Raw genomic sequence first — 14,773 nt, forward strand, 5'->3', positions numbered from 1 at the left:
TGGTGAAACACTGTTGTGTTGTTATTCTGTAATCTGGGTTGTGTTGGGCTGTGTAATATTACATTGTTGGACTGTGCTGTTGTGTTGGGTTATGTTGTATACTGTAGGTAGGTACAGGCTTGCTGGGGACAAACTCTGAGCCTTGGGGGTTATTGTGTCAGGCACATGCACCGGCTGCTTCTCTCAAACCCAGCCTTCTGTTATGCTAATGGAGGCAAACGGCTTGGCCCTTTGTCCAAGACACAGAGAGAGAGAGGGGCCTAGAGGGAGGTAGGGAGAGAGACACAGAGAGAGATAGAGGGGCCTAGAGGGAGGGAGGGAGACACAGAGACACTAAAAGGGAAAGAGACTGAGTAACAGGATGAGAGTAACTAAAGGGAGGGAACAGAGTGAGGGAAATAAGACATAAAATAATAGGAGGGGAGAGAAAAAAAGATTGAGATCGAGAGAGAGAGAGAGAGAGAGAGTGAAAAAGAGAGAATGAGAGAGAGAGGTAGACAGAGAGAACGAGAGAGGAGAGAGATACAGAGGATAGGAGAAAGAAGGTGTCCTACTCCCCCTGACCTACCCCCAGCCTCCCAACGTCACAGTCTGAGAAAGACAAAACAAGCTACCAGTCAGCTGGGCTCCTCACTCGCTTTGAACACACACGTCACACACTCTGCACGCTCATCCATACACTCTCAAACCCACTCTCTCACTCACGCCCACAAACCCAGACATATACAGTCAGCACACACTCGCCTCGGCTCTCAGATCTCATCCACCCGTCGGTGTGTATGAGTCCCTGTGCAACACGCTGAGAATCACTCCCTCACACACTACGTCCGTCACTGGCTCCTTGGCTCTGACCGGAGAGGAGGATTCTCCTGTATGGCCTGTGACTCTCTGCTCTAACTGAAGACTACCACACAACACAGAGCACAGAGACAGGGAAGAGGAGAGGGAGAGAAACGCTACCCCCTCAGAGAGAACAAAAACCAGCCTGACGGTGTGGCAGCAGCAGCAGCAGCAGCAGCAGCAGTAGAAGAAGCCTTTGTCTTGTCCAGCTTGGTCCACATGCTCCCCCCGTAGAAAGAAGAGAACAGAAGAGAGGAGAGGAGCAGCTCTGAGCACTGACACATTGACCTACTCTAGCAGGAAGAGAACAACGTTTGCTGTTTGCTGTGTTTCCCTGTGTGGATTCAGATTCAGTACTTGGACAGCTCCGGAGCGCTCCGCTCTCCAACACATTCCTGTAGTATAGTATATGTGAAGTCTCCCTCGTCGAGACCCCATTCCCAGGGGCAGCCCTGGACCCCCAGCCCCAGCCCCCCTTGGCTCGCTCCCTGGCTCCCTGCGCCCCTCTCCCCCTGGGGACAGTGGACAGCATGGCCAGCCTGGAGCACCAGTGGGAGAAGCAGCTCTTTGAGAAGTTCTGGAAGGGGACGTTTAAGGCTGTGGCCACACCGAGACCAGGGAGCATTATCGTGGCCAGCATCACCGCACGGAGGAGGGTAATCAGGTCAGTTATCTCTATAATTAAAATTTCAAAAGGCTTTATTGACGGAACACACATTTGACATTTTTATTGCCAATCCACATTGTTGAACAATTCAACCATACAATACGCTCAATCTCTCAATTCTCTTCATCTCTCTCTATGTCAATAATGCAACTGTAGTTTTGTAAAAATCTGGCTTATTTTGTACCTATACGTATGATAGAATTGCCCACCGGTAGACATGCTGGTAGATAAGAAAGATAAGTATGTAGAAAATGTTTGGGCTGTAGCTGAATCAAGCAAACAAGCAGGTGGTAAAACCTCGTGTAACTATGAGCAGTCAGTAGACAGTCCAACACCAAGTGAATTAATAAGGAATATACGGGTGTCCTACATACGGCCCACGTGGGGGACCAATCCATCATGCAGGTGGTGTGAGTTCAATTGTGTAAATACAATATTGCTTTTATTTATGATTATTTGTATTATTCTTTTTTTTATTTTTGGGGGGGGGAGGGGGGACTCAATATACTTTAAACAGGGGTGCAAGTAGAATTCATTTCTTCCCGGTATGTGACCTCCTATATGCTGCGCATGCCCCAACATATTTTCTGTACCTAATCTTTGAATTACGTATAGAATCCCTATTAATTCAATAGGATCTCTGTTGGCCCAGTCGTAAAGATTGGTTATTTCACTTTTAAAATGTGTTACCTTTTATTGTGGTGTTTTCATCTGATTGAGGTCTTCTTTACTAGGCTAGTGGCCACATTCATCTAGTCACAACATACATTCAGCCTACAAACAGCGCAGGATGGAAAGAGACCTGTTACACAAAACATAAAAACGTCTGATGACATTTGGTGATGGTCATTAGGCCATAATTTACGAGTCCACTTCTGTCTGGACACGTCTTGGTGTCGAGTGTTCTCATCGAACCACATCGCATTTTGGAGCTTAGGCTATTTCACCCGCTTTCAAGTCCATTCGCTCATTTTTCATGCCTTGTTATATTCTAGAATTTTCTTAATAGTGTTTTCATTATTGTTATAAGCTCATATGATAGGCTCACTATTTGTTTTCCTGTTATCCGAACATACCGCCTTACTTTGACCCCTGCTTTAAAATGACTAAAACCATATCGAAACTGTGAATAGATGATAATGGACTTCATACAGTTTATTGACTGTGTCCAGCTCACTAATAATCACTACATTCATACAGTTTATTGACTGTGTCCAGCTCACTAATAATCACTACATTCATACAGTGTATTGACTGTGTCCAGTTCACTAATAATCACTACATTCATACAGTTTATTGACTGGGTCCAGTTCACTAATAATCACTACATTCATACAGTTTATTGACTGTGTCCAGCTCACTAATAATCACTACATTCATACAGTTTATTGACAGTGTCCAGCTCACTAATAATCACTACATTCATACAGTTTATTGACTGGGTCCAGTTCACTAATAATCACTACATTCATACAGTTTATTGACTGTGTCCAGCTCACTAATAATCACTACATTCATACAGTTTATTGACTGTGTCCAGCTCACTAATAATCACTGACATAAAAACTAGACAGTCATGGAAAATTCAAAAAAGAAATGATGGATACAGGCCTATTTTTTCCACATTTTGTCGTGAGGAAATATAACACATTTTCAGTGCGGAACTCGTTAAAGACCGAATGCGGCCCCTGGGACAAAATTAGTTTGACACCCCTGAGTTAAGGTTTCAACATGTCTACATGTTATATGTAGATAGAGGATTACATAACAGAGAAAAAAACACATGACAGGCAGGCATATCAAGTAAACATGACAGAGGCTTCAGTAGAATTTCCCAATTTCTTTTAAAGGTTACATGCTTGTCTTATCTTCTCTCTCTGAGGCTCTGTCCCCTCCAGTGACATGGTGGCCATATGCCTTTGTCTCTCTGTGAAGTGCCACCGTGTGTGTTACGTATTCATGCTCCTTTTCAGTGTGTGTGTATGTGTGTGTGTGTGTTTGGTTTTACTATCCTTTTGGGGACCGGAAGTGGGGACATTTCGTCAGGTCCACACAAGGAAAGGGGCTATTTTAGGTTAAAGGATTAGGTTTAAGGTTAGGGTAGGAATTAGGGTTAGGGTTAGAATTAGGGTTAGGGGTTTGGGGTTAAGGTTAGGTTAAAGATTTTTTGAAGGGAATCAATTGTTTGTTCCCAACAGAGGGTAAAACAACATGTGTGTTATGTTCATGCCCACTTTCATTGTACTATTAGCCCTCAGAGCAGGCAGACAGACAGACAGACAGACAGACAGACAGACAGACAGACAGACAGACAGACAGACAGGCAGACAGATAGGCAGACAGGCAGACAGACAGGCAGGCAGGCAGGCAGACAAGAAAAACAGATAGGCAGACAGGCAGACAGACAGAAGAAAAACAGACAGACAGACAGGTGAAATACAGACAGAAAGACAGACAGGCAGGAGAAAAACAGACAGAAAGACAGACAGGCAGGAGAAAAACAGACAGAAAGACAGACAGGCAGGAGAAAGACAGACAGACAGACAGACAGACAGACAGACAGACAGGCAGGCAGACAGACAGGCAGGCAGGAGAAAAACAGACAGACAGACAGACAGACAGACAGGCAGGCAGGCAGACAGGCAGGCAGGCAGGAGAAAAACAGACAGACAGACAGACAGTTGTATCAGTGTTTATCGTCTCCTCTATCTCTCTCTCATCCACTTATCCTGATCCTCCTGTTCTAGCTGATCCCATCCTCACAATCAGACACGATCCCCCGGCACTGACAACTTTATCCCTCATCCTATCGCCCCATCCTGACCAAAAAAAGTAACACAAAAACCCAGTCTGGGCATTCACACAGTGACGTGCTGCCGTCAGGATGGGGCAGCACTTATCAACAGGAGACTCTCCCTGTCACAAATTACACCCTATTCCTTTTCAAACTATTAAGCCGAACCGAGTCGAGCCAAACCAAGCTGTAATGAGCTGGCCTGGTTATCCACTATAGTTTCTGGATCCATGCTGAAAATGAAATGGCCCAATATAGTGAGCAATTTGTATAAATATCATTATAAACTGGTTGGTTCGAGCCCTGAATGCTGATTGGCTGAAAACCATGGTATATCAGACCGTATACCATGGATATGACAAAACATGCATTTGTACTGCTCTAATTACTTTGGTAACAAGTTTATAATAGCAATAGTGCACCTTGGGGGGTTTGTGGTATATGGCCAATATACCACAGCTAAGGTCTGTATCTAGTCACTCCGCAATGCGCCATGCTAAAAACAGCACTTAGACGTGCTATAATGACCACATACCACAATCACCCAAGGTGCCTTATTGCTTAAATGGTATTGCCTTTTACATACGGTACTAACACACAAAATAACTAACATTATGTCACGATCAACAGTGTAACAGCTCTGAAGTTCACGTAAGATCACAATTTCTCTAATAACCTTCATTGATGGCAGTGGTGTAAAGTACTGGGACATCTGTCCTAGCAAGCGCTGTAGCCCTAACTTATCAGTGGTGTAAAGTACTTAAGTAAAAATACTTTAAAGTCCTACTTAAGTTGTTTTTTGGGGTACGTCTAATTTACTAAAAATATTGTTTGACTACTTTTACTTTTATTTAACTACATTCAGAAAGAAAACAGTGTACTTTTTACTGCATTTTCTCTGACACCAAAATGTACAGTGGCTTGTGAAAGTATTCACCCCCCTTGGCATTTTTCCCCATTTTGTTGCCTTACAACCTGGAATTAAAATGTATTTTTTTGGGGTTTGTATCATTTGATTTAAACCTCATGCCTACCACTTTGAAGATGCAAAATATTTTCTATTGTGAATCAAACAAGAAATAAGACAGAAAAACAGAAAACTTGAGCGTGCATAACTATTCACCCTCCCAAAGTCAATACTTTGTAGAGCCACCTTTTGCAGCAATTACAGCTGCAAGTCTCTTGGGGTAGGTCTCTATAAGCGTGGCACTGAGATTTTTGCCCATTCTTCAAGGCAAAATTGCTCCAGCTCCTTCAAGTTGGATGGGTTCCGTTGGTATACAGCAATCTTTAAGTCAAACCAAAGATTCTCAATTGGATTGAGGTCTGGGCTTTTATTTTTTTTTTAAATTTTTTACCTTTATTTAATCAGGCAAGTCAGTTAAGAACAAATTCTTATTTTCAATGACAGCCTAGGAACAGTGGGGGCAGAACGACAGATTTGTACCTTGTCAGCTCGGGGGTTTGAACTTGCAATCTTCCGGTCCAACGCTCTAACCACTAGGCTACCCTGCCGCCCCTTTGACTAGGCCATTCCAAGACATTTAAATGTTTCCTCTTGAACCACTCAAGTGTTGCTTTAGCAGTATTCTTAGGGTCATTGTCCTGCTGGAAAGTGAACCTCCGTCCCAGTCTCAAATCTCTGGAAGACTGAAACAGGTTTCCCTCAAGAATTTCCCTGTATTTAGTGCCATCCATCATTCCTTCAATTCTGACCAGTTTTCCAGTTCCTGCCGATGAAAAACATGCCCACAGCATGATGCTGCCACCACCATGCTTCATTGTGGGGATGGTGTTCTCAGGGGAATGAGAGGTGTTGGGTTTGCGCCAGACATAGCGTTTTCCTTGATGGCCAAAAAGCTCCATTTTAGTCTTATCTGACCAGAGTACCTTGTTCCATATGTTTGGGGAGTCTCCCACATGCCTTTTGGCAAACATCAAACGTGTTTGATTACTTTTACCTTTAAGCAATGGATTTTTTCCTATGGACAGATACTCCAATCTCTGCTGTAGAGCTTTGCAGCTCCTTCAGAGTTATCTTTGGTATTTTTGTTGCCTCTCTGATTAATGCCCTCCTTGCCTGATCCGTGAGTTTTGGTGGGCGGCCCTTTCTTGGCAGGTTTGTTGAGGTGCCATCTTAATGGATATAATGGTGCTCCGTGGTATGTTCAAAGTTTTGGATATCTTTTTCGAACTCAACCCTGATCTGTACTTCTCCACAACTTTGTCACTGACCTGTTTGGTGAGCTCCTTGATCTTAATGGGGCCGCTTGCTTGGTGGTGCCCCTTGCTTAGTGGTGTTGCAGAATCTGGGGCCTTTCAGAACAGGTATATATATACTGAGATCATGTGACACTTAAATAAAGTCCACCTGTGTACAATCTAACTAATTATGTGACTTCTGAAGGTAATTGGTTGCACCAGATCTTATTTAGGGGCTTCATATCAAAGGGGATGAATACATACTGTACGCACGCATCACTTTTCAATTATTTTTAATTTTACATTTTTTGAAACAAGTTATTTTTTCCATTTCACTTCACCAATTTGGACTATGTTGTGTATGTCCATTACATGAAATCCAAATGAAAATCCATTTAAATTACAGGTTGTAGTGCAACAAAATAGGAAAAACTCCAAGGGGGATGAATACTTTTGCAAGACACTGTACTTGTTACATTTTGAGTGATTAGCAGGACAGGAAAATGGTCAAATTCATGCACTTATCAAGAGGACATCCCTGGTCATCTCTACTGCTTCTGATCTGATGGACTCACTAAAGACAAATGCTTTATTTGTAAATTATGTCTGAGTGTTGAACTGGGCCCCTGGCTATTCGTAAATAAAAAAACAAGAAAATTGTGCTGTCTGGTTTGCTTATTATTTTAAATGATTTATACTCTGACTTTTAATACATAAGTACATTTTTGTAATTATATTTACTTTTGATACTTCAGTAAATTTAAAGCCAAATACTTTTAGACTTTTACTCAAGTAGTATTTTACTGGGTAACTTTCACTTTTACTTGAGTCATTTTCTATTAAGGTATCTTTATTTTTACTCAAGTATGACATTTGGGTCATTTTTACACTACTGATTGATGGTTATGTGTGACTCAGTTGGTAGAGCATGGCACCTGCAATGTTAGGATGTGGTGGGTTCAATTCCCGCTGGGGCCACCTGTAAGACAATGTATGCATGCGCTGCTCTGCAAATCATTGGATAAAAGCTTCTGCTAATTAGCATCTATTATAATCATTTGGTTTTGACACCCACTATAAACACTAAAAGTTGTATCATAATGATTGTTATTTAAATAAGGCAATAATATGTTTACCTGATCCTATTCCTCTATTCACAAAATGCCAGTGATACTGTATTTATTTAAATAAGGCAATAATATGTTTATCTGATCCTATTCCTCTATTCACAAAATGCCAGTGATACTGTATTTATTTAAATAAGGCAATAATATGTTTACCTGATCCTATTCCTCTATTCACAAAATGCCAGTGATACTGTATTTATTTAACTATTTGTTTTGTGATTCAACATGTGGCTTTTTCAAAGGGTTATTTTCTATGTTGCGTATTACAATGTGACTTCATTTCAGCCAGTTTGTTGACTCAACACAAATTCCCTCCAGCCAAAATGAAGGGGGAACCGAGAAACAGTCCTCTTGATTTCTGGATATATGAAAAAATACACCCTCTAAATATACCATCTCTCTCTCTCTGTGTTGAACTGAGCACACACAAAACAAATAGTGGGAGTACCAGATAGGGGTTCTATAAAGAACCATAATCATAGGGTTCCAAGTGGAACCTCTATGGTGCTATAAAATAACTTTCCTAAGGTTCTATTGAAAAAGGTTCCACATAGCACCAAAACAGGGTTCTGCTATGCTGCCCTACAAAGGAAAAACGCAGTGACAACAAATTTGGTCAAAAATCTTTGATCTGTGGTATTCAGTTTCCTGACACAAGAACAAGCCAGTTGATCAGAATATATCATGGAGTATCAGAAATTGCTGTCTGTCTAGACAAAAAGAGTTTGAAGTCAGATTTTGCAGCTAACAAAATTATGTGTTTACTGCGTTTCTGCCTTTGTAAGACAGTATGGTTTCCTCACTTTTCTTTGGCACTGAACAAATGTCAGGTCTTCTAAGCGCAAACTTGAACGTTGTGAAAATGATGTGCATCTTCTGGTGCGCCTTTACTGTGAACACGGAGGCTGTACCTGCTTTAAGTTACAGTTATAACAGTGGCCAAGTAGGCTACTGGGGCTATTTGATCATAATGTAGGCCTACCAGAGTGGCCTACCATCAGAAACAATGGAGAAAATGCATCCCATAACATGGAAATAGCTATTCTATCATTCAGCCTACAGTAGCAGCCAATGTGTGGTGTTCAATGTAGGTCTACATTCCATGAGACCTTTGGAAAAAAACATGCAGGGCTTGACATTAACCTGTTTATTCACTTGTCCTTCAGACCAGGAGGTGACTGAAAATGTGTTGTTTGCTGCAAGAAACTACTTTACAAAATAAAGTGAATTATTATTCCCATACCATTATTACAGAGAATCAGACAAATTATGCTATATTCTGCCCATTGTCTACTTAGCTTATTCAAGCCTGTCTAACAATACAACACTTCCCCTTTAAGATAAGAAAAAAACACTCTTTACCTGACTGGCTTATCAAAGATGGCTAGAAATGTAAACGTTTTGTGCTCTTGTAGGAAGAAACCACTCCTCCATTGCTGACTAGAGATTAGCTGTAACTGGGCTAATAACTCACTAAGTAGCAAAGAATGTGATCAAATGTGCAGCCACGTCTACATACAGCTCTCACTTTGATCTCAAAACAAGCACATCTACTTGCGACCACCCATGCTGTAAACACAGTCCAGTTCAAAGTGAATGGCACAGATCCATATATGGCAATGGTCTATTTGCATATAGGGATACTGCAGCTCTGATTGGTTATGCCGCACTGGTCTGTGGAGTATGGGCTGAGATGTGCCTGTCAACGCAATAGAATCCTATACACGCGTTCTGCCTATAAGAAAATCTCTTGCATAGTCCGTTTTGCATACTAAGTCTTGCATAGTTTGTTTTGTTTCGGTATGTTGCTTTGAAAGTGTTGAGTATGGGCAATTCCCACAGTAGAGGGAAACATTCATAGTCTTAACTAAAGGGGAAAACTATAGTGTTGAGTGCAGTTCAATCTCGAGCTTCTGTGCGGCAGTCCCGGGGAACGTTGGTTACAACCCCTTTTAGGGCTACATAGAACCCTTTTTTTTATGGTTATTTATAGAACCTTTATGGAGAATGGTTCTATAAAGACATTTTCTCAATCTGAAAGATTCTTTGTAGATAATTTTGAAGAACCATACAGGTTATTTTTTCTTTCTTCCGGTCAGCCATTTTGTTAAAATTCCATAAGTGTTATTTTGTTAATTGACAAGTTGAATCAGGTTAGCTACCTCTGGAACAGCTGGTGGTGCCCGAAATGATAACAACTGATTGATATAGTCAACCATTCTCAATTGACACAAGGCAATATGTGAGTCTTTAACAAGACACCATCATCACTAGCCATAGTCTTCTAGAGTATGTAAAGGGATAACACAGATTAACAACAGATTAGATAAACTGGAATGACACTCAATCGCGATTGCACCAAACGAAAAAAACTGTGTGAACCACGCCCCAAAATATTTAATGAAACACCTCCCTTACTTTTGAATTATCACTAAAAGAGCAAAGAGCCCTTTTGTGAACTGTAAAGAACCATTACCCTTCCCAAAGAACCCTTTTGTGAACTGTAAAGAACCATTACCCTTCCCAAAGAACCCTTTTGTGACCTGTAAAGAACCATTGAAAGGTTCCAAGGGTTATTTGAGTCAGTATGGTTCCACATAGAACCATTACCCTTCCCAAAGAACCCTTGCGGGAACCCTCATTTTTTAGTGTGCAATGTAACGGTGTCCTTATAGTGTCTGGGATAGCACCAGCGGATGCTGCATTAGTGGATGCTGGCTCTCTCTGCCTGTCTGTTCAGTTTTAGCCCTTCTTAAAGCTTGTCCTCCAGCTCCAGTGTCTCCTCTCCTCTCCTCTGCTCTGGAGAGGCTAACTGTGGCAAACATAGACATTGATGCAAGCATCACAGGCGGGAGATGACAGACATTTACAAAGCCTGAAGAATTATTTTTCTGCTCTGTCATTCGCTACTTTGGTCTGAGACTGCCATCATTGAAGTTGTTTATGGTGACGAGGAGCACAAGATGAGTTGTACAAAACAAAGTAATCAGTGATTGGATCGTCTCTAACCAATCAGAGAATCAAAGCCAATGACTTATTTTCAAACCTCCACTTTATCCACGTGTGTTTCTGGCTCTGCACCAACACATCAGTTTCTGAACCAATCAGTAAGCCGCAAAGTGCTCGCATTCAGTGAAGGGTCAGGGAGGTACTCAGATCCAGAGGAAGAAACTAACTCCTGTGGGTGTGGTGTAGCGATCAGCCAGAGCAAGGAGTCTGGGTAGCCAGGCAGACATTTACAACCAACTGAACAAATGTTCCACATTTTTCCCCAGCCAGAGCACAGGTTGCCAATCAGACAGCTCTCTCTCTATCTCTCTCTCTCTCTCTCACTTTATTTCACTTTCTTTTCTCACTCTCTTTTTCCACTCTCTCTCTCTCTCTCTCTCTCTCTCTCTCTCTCTCTCTCTCACTTTCTTTCACTTTCTTTTCTCACTCTCTTTTTCCACTCTCTCTCACTCTCTCTCCCCATCCACAATGCACATAGACAACACAGGGAGATTGTAAAAGGAGTAGAGGAACATCCTCCCTGGTAGAGTGCTGTATGTAAGGTATATATGTTGGTGATGCTCCTTCGCGTTCTGACGGTAACTGGGGAATGCTTAGCCCAACAGAACACATAGCCTCAGGCCTAGTTCCTCTCTTCACTTGCGCACTTCCTCTCTCTGTTTATCACTCTCTCTCCTGCTCCATCCCTCGCTCTTTCTCTTGCTCTCTCCCCCTCCCTCCCTCTCTCCCCTTCTCTCTCTCTCTTTCACTCAGAGAATCACATTATTCACTGTGTATAACCGAGGGGTGATGAACAATCCTAGTGAACTCCTGGGAAGTGACAGTTAGTGTAGAACAGACAGAGATGGAGAGAGGAGAAGAGGGGGAGACAGAGAGAGAGAGATGTTTCATGTTCAATCAGTGTCTTCCCTCCTCCTTCCCCTTTTCCTGGCCTTTTAAAAAAAAAATCTCTGTCTTTTCATTCCTCTCTCTGTCTTTTCATTCCTCTCTCTCTCTTTTCATTCCTCTCTCTCTCTTTTCATTCCTCTCTCTTTTCATTCCTCTTTCTCTTTTCATTCCTCTCTCTTTTCATTCATCTCTCTCTATTCATTCCTCCCTCTCTCTTTTCAGTCCTCTCTCTCTCTTTTCATTCCTCTCTCTCTTCATTCCTCTCTCTCTCTTTTCATTCCTCTCTCTTATCATTCCTCTCTCTCTTTGCATTCCTCTCTCTCTTTTCATTCTTCTCTCTTTTCATTCCTCTCTCTTTTCATTCATCTCTCTCTTTACATGCTTCTCTCTCTTTTCGTTCCTCTCTCTCTTTTCATTCCTCTCTCTTTTCATTCCTCTCTCTGTCTTCATTCTTCCATCATTACTGGAGCTTGAGAACCACAGACCCCCTCCACTCTCTCCTTCCCTTTCCCCTCCCCTCTCCCCTTCCCCTCCCCTTTCTCCTTCCCCCTTCGTTTTCTTCTTCCCCTCCCCTCTCTCCTTCCCCCTCCCCTCTCTTCTTCCCTTCGCCCTCCCCTCTCTCCTTTCCCTCCCCCTCCCCTATCTACTTCCCCTTCCTCTCTCTCCTTTCCCTCCCCCTCCTCTCTCTACTTCCTTCCTCTCTCTCCTTTCCCTCCCCTCTCTCCTTTCCCCTGCCGTCTCTCTTTCCCCTCCCCCTCCCCTCCTACCCTCTATTTTCCCCTCTTCCCCTCTGTCCTCCCCTTCTCCCCTTCCAGTCTTCCCCTCTTCTTCATCTGGGTTGGCAAAGGGAGGAATGGAGGGAGGGAGGAATAGAGGGAGTCATGGAGGGAGGAAGGGAGGAATAGAGGGAAGAATGGAGGGAGGGAGCTAGGCATGAGTTGACTAACTCTACAGCTGGAGGTTCCAGCCTTCAGCTATTATAGCCCTGCAAGCTGTTTTGTTCAGAGGCACTCTTCATTAAAAATGCAGGCCGCTGGGGCACAGAGTCGGGGGCTATCGTGGTGTTTGTGTGTGTGTTCTCCCCTGTGTGTGTATGCGCCTGCAAGTGTGTGTGTGTGTATGTGTGTGTGAGCACGCCCTGCTTGTTTGTGTGTGCTTGCAGGGGTTAACAGGGACTTTGTCCAACACTGAGGCAGATGGTAGCCTGTGGGAGTGTAGCGGGGGGAGGAGCCTCTTACCTCAGCCCTCAGCCCGCTGCTCTAGCCAGGAAAATAAATTACAGATAAGGGATTGGAAGCTGTTCCCTCCATCCAAAGGCATTGGGGATGCACTTTCTAACACATTGAGTAGCCTGTAAATGAACAAGGAATTAACTGCTGTTGCATCCAAATGCATAGAGGATAGATTTTTATAACAACACACATTGGCATAGAGGCATAGTAGTCTGTGAATGAATAGGGAAAAAAGTCACCTTCAATCTAAACCAGTGTCACTAGTCCATCTTGAATGGAAAGGCATAGAGATGAAATACACTTCCTAACACACGGATACAGACTCAGTGTAGCTGTAAATGAACAATAGACTCTCTCTCATATGTAGACCAGAGGCAGAAGTACTCCCTGGAGAGTAGCCACTCTCCTCCTCTCCTCCGAACTTGATGGATGAGGGGATGATACCGGAGTACAGTCCTGCCACTAGTACCCCTTTTTTTTTATCATTCTCTCATTATATCTCTCTCTCCCCTCCTATTATCTCGCTCAGTCTGTCTCCTCTCTCTCTTCCTTTTTCCTTCCTCTCGAGCTTTCACTATATCTGTCTCTACGTCTGTCTTTCTCTCTTTCTCATCTCTGTCTCCCTCCCTCCCCTCTATCTCTCTTCCCTTCCCAACTCAGTGTCGGTTAGAGGGATTGTATTCTATTTCACTGCTAGTTCTCCATCTCAGTGCTCCCAGTCATTCTATTACTGTCTGCTCATTGGACCAGGCTGCTCAGACATGTTCATTACTGTCTTCTCATTGGACCAGACTGCTCAGACATGTTCACACGGTCTGCTCATTGGACCAGACTGGTTAGGTATGTTCATTACTGTCTTCTCAATGGACCAGACTGGTTAGGTATGTTCATTACTGTCTTCTCATTGGACCAGACTGCTCATTCAGGATATAATGATACAGATACAGCCTCCTAGCAGGTGTCCCAAATGGCTCTCTTCAGAATATCATTGAACATCACAGCACGTTGAAGTATTTAGAGGTAACCGTTGGAAATCTTGTATATGTACTATAGCTTCCTGGTGTCTGCATGTGTATATGGTGCTGAAACTCTTGCTGTACAGTACATACATTGAGTCATTAACACTTCCTTAGGTTATGACTGAGGCGACTGTGGTTCTAACTATGCCCATCTGTGCAGTATTGGTGGTGCTGGGTTGGATTTCCATGATGTTGGGCTGGGATGCTCCTGGCTGTGCTGCCATGGTACAGTACAGAGCTGGAGAGCAGCTGATATTCAGGCCTGTATTTCCTCCTTGAAACCTAGTTTGGGTTCTGTCGACTCTCTCACAGTACTGCCATGCTCTGGTTGAGCTGCTGTGGTACAGAGTTGGAGAGTGGTTGGAACTCTTGTCCCCAGGGGGATTCTCTGGAGTAATTCTCTATCTAACAGCAGGATTTCAGGGAGATGCTATACGGACACGCCTGGCGCGCAAATTGACGATGTACAGTTTATCGTGCAGATGAGAGTCGAGTGGAGATGAATGGATTGGGTTCAGTTACTTCAGTCAGTTGTCCTGATGAGCCCTTCCCAGCTAGCTACTTTGTAATGGCCAGCTGGCAACAACAGCAGCATGGCGCTAGTTAAAACTTGTAAAAAAAAGTGACGTTTATTTCGATGGGCTAAGGACAAATAACTTGTAGTATTGTTCACAATCTGGATGTCACCGGGACATGCCAATTAGCTAACATAACGACAAGCCGGGCAGCTGTATCACATGTCGTCGGCGGTAGCTAAAGTGGGCAATTTGATTTCATTAAGAGTAGGATAGCAGCCTACACAAGAAATAACTTGTAATTTGGGTATTAAATGGTACTAGTAACCATCTGGATGTCACCGTGCCAGAGTCTACTACTCAAAATGAGGAGAGTTTTTCGCTTCAAGCTGGCAACACAATAAAATGCGGCACAATGTACTTTGCTCCAGCTTGCTGAGCACTGCTGTCCTGTAAGGAGAGGGCAGTAGCACGATAGTG

At 43.1% G+C, this 14,773-nt stretch overlaps 1 protein-coding gene across 1 annotated transcript in view; it reads left to right on the forward strand.

Moving 5' to 3' along the window:
• The first annotated feature begins 499 nt into the window (after positions 1–499).
• The window catches only part of LOC110536386 (serine/arginine repetitive matrix protein 4), a 126,613-nt gene continuing 112,339 nt past the window's right edge, over positions 500–14,773 (forward strand). Inside the window, exon 1 of the mRNA XM_036936350.2 lies at positions 500–1,504. Coding sequence (XP_036792245.2) covers positions 1,371–1,504 — 134 coding nt within the window. The 5' untranslated portion in view covers positions 500–1,370. The remainder of the gene's footprint in view (positions 1,505–14,773) is intronic.

This window comes from Oncorhynchus mykiss, chromosome 11 (genome assembly GCF_057628025.1).
Source record: "Oncorhynchus mykiss isolate SJ-2025 chromosome 11, ASM5762802v1, whole genome shotgun sequence".
Lineage (NCBI taxonomy): Eukaryota > Metazoa > Chordata > Actinopteri > Salmoniformes > Salmonidae > Oncorhynchus > Oncorhynchus mykiss.